The sequence below is a fragment of the Mustela erminea genome, chromosome 5 (assembly GCF_009829155.1).
Source record: "Mustela erminea isolate mMusErm1 chromosome 5, mMusErm1.Pri, whole genome shotgun sequence".
In the NCBI taxonomy this organism is placed as follows: Eukaryota; Metazoa; Chordata; class Mammalia; order Carnivora; family Mustelidae; genus Mustela; species Mustela erminea.
In genome coordinates this window covers 85,637,558-85,647,531 of record NC_045618.1, presented here as the reverse complement: position 1 = coordinate 85,647,531, position 9,974 = coordinate 85,637,558, and the positions used below count along the sequence as shown (strand labels likewise).

The 9,974-nt window shown below is 36.6% G+C and overlaps 1 protein-coding gene across 3 annotated transcripts in view; it reads right to left on the bottom strand.

Annotated features, from left to right (window-relative positions):
• Nucleotides 1-1,677: 1,677 nt before the first annotated feature.
• The window catches only part of PSMA6 (proteasome 20S subunit alpha 6), a 33,630-nt gene continuing 25,333 nt past the window's right edge, over nucleotides 1,678-9,974 (bottom strand). For all 3 annotated transcript variants that reach the window (XM_032344030.1, XM_032344029.1, XM_032344028.1), the window contains exons 2-7: nucleotides 9,849-9,943; nucleotides 9,253-9,334; nucleotides 8,093-8,248; nucleotides 5,086-5,264; nucleotides 3,770-3,864; nucleotides 1,678-1,902 (exon numbers count right to left, since the gene is read on the bottom strand). In XM_032344030.1, coding sequence (XP_032199921.1) covers nucleotides 1,845-1,902; nucleotides 3,770-3,864; nucleotides 5,086-5,264; nucleotides 8,093-8,248; nucleotides 9,253-9,334; nucleotides 9,849-9,943 — 665 coding nt within the window. In that variant the 3' untranslated portion in view covers nucleotides 1,678-1,844. The remainder of the gene's footprint in view (nucleotides 1,903-3,769; nucleotides 3,865-5,085; nucleotides 5,265-8,092; nucleotides 8,249-9,252; nucleotides 9,335-9,848; nucleotides 9,944-9,974) is intronic.

Below are 9,974 nucleotides of genomic sequence, written 5' to 3'. Positions count from 1 at the left end.
TGCCAGAGTCGCCAGCCAACATGGGGCTCCAGGATGGTGGGCTCATGATTTGAGCTAAACGCAGACACCCGACTGACTGCACCACCCAGGCACTCCCTTCCAGTACTTTAAAGCATAACTTAACTAATCTAATAAACTTAGAACTCTTTTATATTTTGGGTGCTTGACTGGCTCAGTCAGTAACAGCATGTGACTCTTGTTTTCAGGGTTGTGAGTTCAAGCCCATCTTTGGGTGTAGAGATGATTTAAAAATAAAATCTTTTTTTAAAAAAACGAATTCATCTACATCTTAATAATGTAGAAACTTGTTTTTCTAACAAATGAAGTAATTTTCATTTCCTATCACTAGAAGGTATTTTCTTGCAGAAAAACCAAGTGATTTGCTAATCTCATTCTTAACTCCAGAATGGTGAAGTCAGTCAAGGCTCCGAGGGTATAGTTGTCCATTCATGGCAGTAGACCTGGAGTCTACACATACCTCACTTACAAAATGGCAATATCTTTACAGAGCCTAGTGGATATGGATGGGTAATCCAACCAGCAGTCCCTGAACTGGAAGAACCTTGCTTCCCCTTTAGGACACTTAACAACTAATGACTCAGCTCTGAAGAGGATGTGGTAGGTGAAGTTTCCTGCTTTTAGCGGTCAGAAGTTCACCCGGCCTTGGTGGCTACAGGGGCAACTGACTCCAGGGATTTGTACTGCATCAGCAACCATATTCACCTCTGTGAGGCGACATACCTCACACACCTGGGTGAGGTGAGTCCATCTCACCCAGGGCAAATGAGGGCATGAAATGTAAATTCCAAGATTTTTGGATCATCTAGAACAATTAGTGATTCAGGTCACCAGGGAATCACAATGATTTGAAAAAGCCTTAATTCAGAGACACATGGGAGGCTCGGATGGTTAAGCATCTAACTTTCGGTTTTGGTTCAGGTCATGATCTCATGGGTCTGGAGATCAAGCCCACCTTGGGCTCTGTGCTGAGGGGGACCTGCTTGAAGATTCTCTCCCTCTGCACACCCGCCCCCCCCCCCAGGCACACACACTTTAAAATAACTAAATCTTTAAAAAATATTTAAAAACCTTAATTCTGTTCAGTAATTATTCTAAATATACCTTTTCCCTTAACAATTGTTTATAGTGGCATCTCTACTATAGATGAGTTCTTTAAAGTCTGCTTTAAATAATTTTAAGGCAGCAGAGAAAATACACAGATTCTGCTTTTCAAGCCCTGTTGTTTCTAAGGCAACTGCGATTTCTGCTCTTAAAGATACTGGACCTTATGGAGTACAGATTAAATGTGTATCTCAAAACCAATGAATAAAACAATGTCAATCTTTTCACTATAATTAAAACCTCCGATGGCACTTGGAGTCTAGGTTCAGGAATATTACATCTGAATGAACAAAGAATTGCAAAACAGAGGCCTTGCCTTACATGTCCGCTTATAGTCAGAGCCAAGTTTTGAAACCAGTTTTTAGTTTGCCATTAGTTAGGCCATATAGCTACAGTTTAAACTTCCGCCTATTAAGTTCCTGAAACCAAAGAAACCTGGATCTCCGTCAACAAAACGAGAAAAGCTCCAGTGTGGTGATGGTGAACACTGAACAGTCTGCATGCACCAGAGGCTCCACTTAAAACTAGAGGTGAAATTAAGACAGGATGCGATCATTTTCCAAAAGCACTGATTTTATTTATACAGAGTCCTAACCACTTCAGCGGTAGGGCAGGAGTGGGAGAGGTTCCTTTTTCAATCCAGGGGCCTCCATAATGTTGGTCTGTTGTTACCGAACACACAGGCAAGTGGCGTCATGGATTTGGTAAACTAACTACAATGTTTAGTCTCTCTCTGCTAGAGCGACAAGGTGAGCATCAATCTCTGCTTCTGAAAGAATCCTGGAAGGCAAGGGGGGAAAACCCACAACCATTTTACTTTTTGAAAACTTTTTATTATGTAAAATTGCAAACACACATGAAAGTAGAATGAACAGATAGTAATAAATTCCTGTGTACCTAACACCCAACTTTAACAATCAATCATTTATAGCTACTATTTAAAAAATCTGTTAGTGCCTGGCTAGCTTGGTCGGCATAAGAGCATAATTTTTTAAGATTTTAAGAGCATAAGACTCTTAAAAAATCTGTTTACCCACCACTCATCCCTTTGGATTATTTTGGAAGACTTCCCAAATATTTTATCAACTTCATCTATACACAAAAACATTTATTTCTTTGACGTCAGATAAAAAAATTACGTCTTCTGAAAATAAGTCCTTTTAGTTGCAGCGATGATAGAAGATAATTAAGTTAAATATATAGCTAACTATACATAATCTATTCTATTTCAGCTCCTATGTCAAGAAGCCTTTACATCTTGTATAACTCAAGTTTCTATGAGCTAAGAGATAAGAAAACACTTCATGATGAACAGATGCTATTTCCCCAAAGAAATCAAATGCTTGGCAACCTTTAATGTGACCTATTACTGCTGGACTTCTAAAAATGTCACATTTTTAGAAGTGACATTTTTTAGTACAGACTGGAGCAATGTAAGTAGTTTATATAGTAGTTGTTGATGCTTATGTTACATATTATAGTTATTTTTAAAGCATACTTACTACTACTAAATTTATAAATGGTAACAGAACTTTTTGAAGATAAGGTTCTTTGGCTTCTCACCTATTTAACTAATAGATGGAAATAAAAATGTTAAAAGCTATCAGAGGGTCGCAGAACAGAAAAAAGAACTTGCAGGTCCTTTAAGCGGGTCCTTTATAAATTGTTCCTGCTAGAACAGTATTGCCAAAACAAAATAAAACAACTATTTTCTACGGGGCAGGGAGGAGAGGATTCACAATTTTTTTTTTATTCTATGAATTTTTCTTACTTCACTCATGTTTAAATCACTCACCTGCATGCAACAAAAAGAGTAAATTAGGAGGGAAAAAAAGAGCATAGTAACAAGAAACTCTTCAAGCCTCAGTTAAGTTTAATGTACCACCTTTCCACCCCATCCCTAACCATGACCAAGTGTCTATGTAACTGTGATCTAAGAGTAGATACAAATAATGCATCTATGCATTTAAACGAAGTATTTTTCATAAGCATATCCGGGTTCCTGGTAAGTAAACCACCGTGCAGGGTTCTGGGAGGATTAAGTGAGATGGTATACGTTAAGCACCCAGTACAGATCTGACTCATGGAAGCTATAAGGTTGATATGTGGAAGTTAGTCTCTTAGTAAGAAAAGACAAGCATCCAGCATCTGCAATTCAATTAGCTGTATTCAAAATTTGGGGTTTCCAAAGATCTCCAAATAGCGTCTGATGTAGATCAGTATTTCATACTGCTCTTCAGAGCTCCCCTTAACTAACCACTAAATAATCAAAGCTCCACCTCAAAAAACCAAAAACTACTACACTGGGAGAGGAATTTCTATTGGCCTCAGGCTAAAAAAAGGAAAACACTTATGTTTACTTTACTCCTAACATAGAGAAGGTTATTTTATGTTACCTCTGATACAGATATAAAATCACTTAGAAATAAGAAGAAAAGCAGTTATGTCTGTCTTAAAGGGACCTCAAGTAAGTTTTAAAACAGATCTCTTAAGTATTGAAAAACTCTAAATGTAGTTCAAAAAGATGCTCCCCGCACTCCCCACCCTGATTCGTAGGACAAATGGACCCAAACACCTCTACCTTTCTAGGCTGTAATGTATTTCTTGGCAAACGTCTTTTAAGTACTTGGCCGACAATATAACTCACCTGAACTTAGGATTTTCAACTGTAACTACTCCAACTTCTATTTCTGAAGGTTTGAAATCAATTGATAGAACAGTAGATAGGCATGTAATTGCAGTCTGAAAAAAGTACCAACATTAAAATTGTATTTTTCAGAGACTCCAAGATATTCTCTTTCCAAGCTTATTCAAATCATGAGTTAACAACAAGCTATTCATTTTTTGCTTCATGTTTCAGTGATACATTTCCAAAGCCACGTGTTACTAGCGTATATGAGAAGAAACGTGCTTATATGAATTTTAGTCATAAATGAAAGGGATCCATCAAACAAAACAGGATGATTTACACACAAGAGTCTGTTTGCTTGAGGACTAGAACATGCTGGGGACTATGTTAAGCACTTGAGGTGAGGACGACAGGGTAAACATGAATGATATAGTCTTCCTTCAAGGAAAATCTACACTAACAATTTAGGAATGTATTTAAGGGCTTTGTATCTGATGTGATTAATTACTTATGTAATTATGAACTGTAAGTAAAAAGGACCTTTTAGAAACATTTAAACAAGGCATAGTACCTCCCAGATGAGAACTAGCTTTGTATCTCCTGTTAGTATAAATGAGATAATATTGCCAACCAAACATGAAAGTATTAGACAGCATTTTTCTTTTGTCATTTATCAGAATCATGTTATTAGTCTTTAGAATGGCTGTATCTCAGCTCCTCCTTTCCAAAATGCACTAAAATTTCTTGGCAGTTAGTAAGAGGCTTCTTTAGTCTAAGGTTACTAAATATTTGTATAAGAATTTTAGCTTGTTGTGTCTATTTAAAACGTCCCAATTATAATGAATTATCCCCTTAAGATCTCAGAGTTAAAGGAGCTCTATTTTTGCATCCCAGATAGAACTTCTCTGCCAAGTCATGCTATGAGCATATATTCTGTTACCCAGACGTTTCTTTCCCTGAGAATTTGGTATGTGGCTGTTTTGCCTTTAGGGCCATAAGGGTAACAATTACTAAATTTTTTCACTTTTGTTACCAAGAAGCTTAAGCCTAATTTGAGTCATAACCATGCAGGTCTTAGGCCTTAGTCTTGATTCTTATTTTTAGTCCCATCTTCCCATTTTATATGTGTTTTGTTGAAAGCACTCTCAAATACATTACGAAATGAGATAAGGGATTAAGTGAATAAAAGCAATCCTAACTGTTCCCACGTCAGCTGACTGACACCAATTCTACTATGAAGCTGACAAACCTGGCTCATGTGTTAAACCAGGAACAGCCTTTATAAACTTCAATTATACAATGATCTGCAAAAAAACTGCTTTTGGCTAACTTACTTCCACTGTCTGCTCAAATGTCCAATCAAATTTCTTCTTCACTTTTTTTTCAAGGAAGCTGGTTGACTCCGTTTGTTTAACTCCTGCTGCAGTGGCTTTAAACCCACAGTAGTAACCTGCAGGATCACACTTGTACACCTGAGGGCCTTGTTCTTCATCTATACCAATTAAAATCATACCTAAAAAGAAAGACCCTCATTAAATATCTTATACCTTTGTACAACACAGTTTCTTCTCTCTTAGTATTGTCATAAAGCTGTTGTTGATTTTCTGGCCATCTATTTTAGGATATGTATTTTGTTTTAAAAAACTGATGAAATACAGGTTATTACTAAAGATAAATTAGGTAACCAAGAAATTTCCATTTCATCAAAGGTTTACTCAGGTGTTTTTAAAATATGAACTATCACAAGTGTAATTTACAATTTTCTAATCCTTGCTACTACCCAAAACATGTTTCTCTGATCTCCTGAGGTATTATCAGTCAATAAACTTGGAAAGCATATTTTTCATATACTTTCTTTTAAAAAAATAGTAATAGCATGTTAAATATTCTGCTGTAGGTTCACTTACTTTAAACTTCACTAGTTCTTTAATTTAGCTGGCTATGGAAGACTTTTTCTTTTTGTTTTAAGTTTAAGAGCTTAAGGTTCTTAAGAATTTAGGGTTCCAGGGAACTAAAAGTGTATGGACTACACCTGGAATGCTGGCACCAAGTGAAATACAGAGGCTACTTCCTTATCTTCACACTGCCCACCTTTGATACTGCTGGTGTACATTCCCCTAGTGTCAAAAGAAATCAAATTCTAAATTCTGTACATACAGTTTTGTTATTAAATATCTAATCATGTTGTTGTAATGACATAATTAAAACGAATACCACCACCAAACTACTTTCTACTCAGCAAAGCAGGTAATAAAGTATTTAAAGAATGGCTTAACTCCTGAACCTCTTTTATATATGCCTCGTTTCATAGCGTGTTGCACTTCAGGGATACTGTGTTCTGTTTGTTTGTTTGTTTTGAAAACAAAGGTTTGTAACCACCCTGTGTTGAGGAAGTCCATTTTTCCAGTAGTGTTTGCTCACTTTGTGTCTGTGTCATGTTTTGGTAATTCCTGGAATATTTCAAACTTTTTCATTATTATTGTATGTGTTATGGTGATTTATGATCAGTGATTATGACTTGCTGAAAGCTTAGATATACCAAGGTCTCTAACAATAAAGTATTTTAAATTTAAAGTATGTACATTACTTTTTAGATATAATGCTATTGCACACTTAATAGATTATACCATAAACTTAATTTTGATATGCACTGGGAAACCAAAAAATTCATTTGACTCACTATATTGTGATATTAGCTTTACCACAATGGTCTGTACTGAACCTGCCATTATCTCCAAGGTATGCCTATAGTGCCCTCTCTTTTAAGATTCAGTATTAACCAATTACTTTATTCACTTTTATAGTGCTACAATGAGGAATTTTCAACCTTGTTTAATTGATAAACAGTGATCAGGTATCTGTGTTTTATTCAAAGATTATGTCACTCTGTAATTTTCTTTACATGTTATATCTGCTATACACAAAGTACATGGCAACATAAAAGAAGTACCCACTCACTGCTTGGAGGGAGCGCACACTTCTCTACTTTGGGTCTTGCAAGATGAATAGGGTTTCACAGGTGGTAAGGACACGAAGGGCAATCAAGGCACAAGGAACAACACATACAAAGGCATCAAGACAAGAAAGGCAATGGTACACCCAGGTGATGACAAAAGACCTACACACTACTGGCACTTCAGGTTGAGAAGGAAAGCAGGACATGCAAGAAGCTGCCTGGGAATAAACTCTCAGGGCCTTGCACATCATATTAAGGAGTTTGGAATTAACACTGTATTCGACGAGGAATGGGTTTTTCTAGGGAGCAACAATAAAAATTTGAGTTAAAAAAGATAACTGTGTACCAACATGGAAGATGAGGAAAGAGTGAGGAGGGAGAGAAGAGACAAATACATTAGGTGGCAAAGGGAAGAGATGAAGAAGGACCAGATATTTGGAGCTGAGGCTGGATGACTGAGGAAGATGACCAGGGAAGGGGGGAGAGCACAGGAAAGAGACACTGAGGATGAAAGCAGGAAAACAGCAACAATTTCAAGTCTGAAGTATCTGCAGGACACGGAGGGAGGGACTGGGCTACTGCCAACGTGGCAGTGACTGGCTGTATACAGGTAGTGAACGAAGGGTGAGATCACCCAGACAGAGCCAAGAGGGAGAGAAGGAACACAGAGAAAATCTGGTGAGCAAAAACATCTGAAGAAAAAGCAGAAGAGGATGAGAGTGAGAAAGAATATCACTGAATAAACTGAGGGAGCATTCTTATCTGAGAGTTAAAAAATAGGGTCAGATGTTGAAGAAAAGCTCTACGCTGACTGCTTTTTCTCATAAATGACACAACACAGAAACACATGTGCTGAATTTTTTTAGGCTAATGTATTACATTAAATCTAAAAGCAGCAAATCTCCTCTCTCTCCCAAGAGAATTTTACTTACTTTTAAGAAATGTAATGTATTCTAAAAATATCAATCACAGGAACATGTGTGTGAGCCTGATTCTTTAGGGTGGTCAAAATAAAAAAAAGAGCTACACTGTTAAGATGTCAATTTAGGCATTTCCATTGAAAGCATAATCTGGAATTGCAGTAAAACCTCCATTACAACAGTCCAATATAACAGTGATTCAGATCTTTCAAATCACATACCCTTAAAAGAAATATTTTGGTAAAAAATCTAATAGCATCTAAAGCTTAAATGGTAATACCTAAAATACTATTGTGAAACCTACCCTTCATTGCTGATTTAGTATAAGAGTTCCTCAGCTTATATAATTTCCAAACCACATGTTCAGAACCCAAGTGTTACTGCAATAACTTAATTCATGTTCTCTAAAAAAAAAAAACACCATGTAATTCATCAATTCTTTGGGAGTCATCTTAGCATACTTACAACAACCAAGAGGCCTCATTTCAGCATTCTGTGTGTAGACCTGAGAAATATCAGCAATCCTTTTGCACAGCATGTCCACAGGAATCTCATAGCCATACTTGTATTTCCAATTAGCTGCCTCATAGCGTGCCCTCTGTACCTGGGATCTGCTGTCAGCTTAGAGCATAAAAAACACAAGTTTATTACTTTAGAGGAAAGAGTGAACCTCAAAATCAGACGATTTCAATTTTCCATATATATATATGTATATGTATATGTGTATGTATATACATGTATGTATATATTTATATAAATATGTAAAATCTCCACTATGACTGGAGAGAAGCAAAAGTGGTCCACTCTGGCTTTTTCTATCACTACTGAATAGTCAGTGACTCAGCAACACGTATATGACAGAAAAGGAAAACATTTTTAAAAGATGGAGTTCGGGTGCCCGGGGGGCTCAGTGGGTTAAAGCCTCTGCCTTCAGCTCAGGTCATGATCCCGGGGTCCTGGGATCGAGTCCCGCATCGGGCTCTCTGCTCAGCAGGGAGCCTGCTTACCCCTCCCCTCTCTCTCTGCCTGCCTCTCTGCCTCCTCGTGATCTCTGCCTGTCAAATTAATAAATAAAATCTTAATAAATAAATAAATAAAAGATGGAGTTCTACATATAGCACTGTACTTTCATGCTAAGCCCTTCAACAGCTGTCAAAATATTTCTGCAGGTGTCTAATAATCCCCAAAAGAACAAGTTTTAAGGAGAGAGAATAATGTTTCTTCTGATCTTTTCTGTAGGCTTTAATTTTCCCTTGATTTCAGAAAATAGAAACTCAAAGCAATTTCTGTAATTCTCATTCTCTTCTAATAGTGACATTATTACCAGGTTTGAAATATACTTACATCTCCTTAAACTATTAACTATATATGAAATAAATGTCTATGACAGGGGCCTCAGCCCAGTTTCCCTGACAGCAATAGAAACAGAGATCTAATTCTATAATACTTAAGATTTCAAAACAGCTTATAATACTCTGAATATACTGACATTAGCCTTGGAAGACTGCAAATCTACTCCTACTATCTGCAAATGAGGCACTAAAGGAAGCCTTTTAAAAATTAACACAAAACTCAAAAATAATTTGAATAAAATAACAAATCTAAGTAGAAACTGAGCCAATTACCTGTCATTCCTGTCATCACACAGCCAATGTTTTCAGTTATCTTGAATAAGTGAGTCACTGTGCTGGAATCCAATAATTTGTCCTAATGAACAAAATAAATCAAGGTAACTTTTTAAAAATCAGAGGTCTCTGTGCAGGGACAAAAAAATACTACAAAATTATAAAAAAATAATAAAAGAAATACTATAAAATTATAGTGATAAACTATATAATAAATGTTCTCTGTTCACTTTATAGATAAAACCAGTTTTTTAAAAAGGCAGGGAGGAGACTCAGTCTTCATTTTTTAGATGACAGGTTTCTAGTGGGCAAGAACTATAGCTCACCAAAGCCTGTTTCAAGGTCCCTGAAGACAAAAGATCTAGAATTCCCATTGTGCTTATAATCACACCACAAAGTTCAATAAATTAACTGTCTACTCAGCTAAACCACCCATAGCTACTCAGTAGATACTTGTTGAATGAAACAGACAAGCAGAGGCAAAGCAGGAATAGTAATGTGAATGTATATAGGTAGTCATATACTTCTGTACAAACTTGTGAAAAATCTTTGCATTATATTCCATAACAATTGGCTACCTGGGCAGTATTACTTACAGGTACTTTCTTCTGTGTGACAATTACTGCACAGTCCTTCCCTCTGACAGCTACCGATGTAAGGCCACCCTGGTTAATAGCCTTAAAAGCATATTCTGGAAAACAGAATTGTGTTTTTAAAAGGTG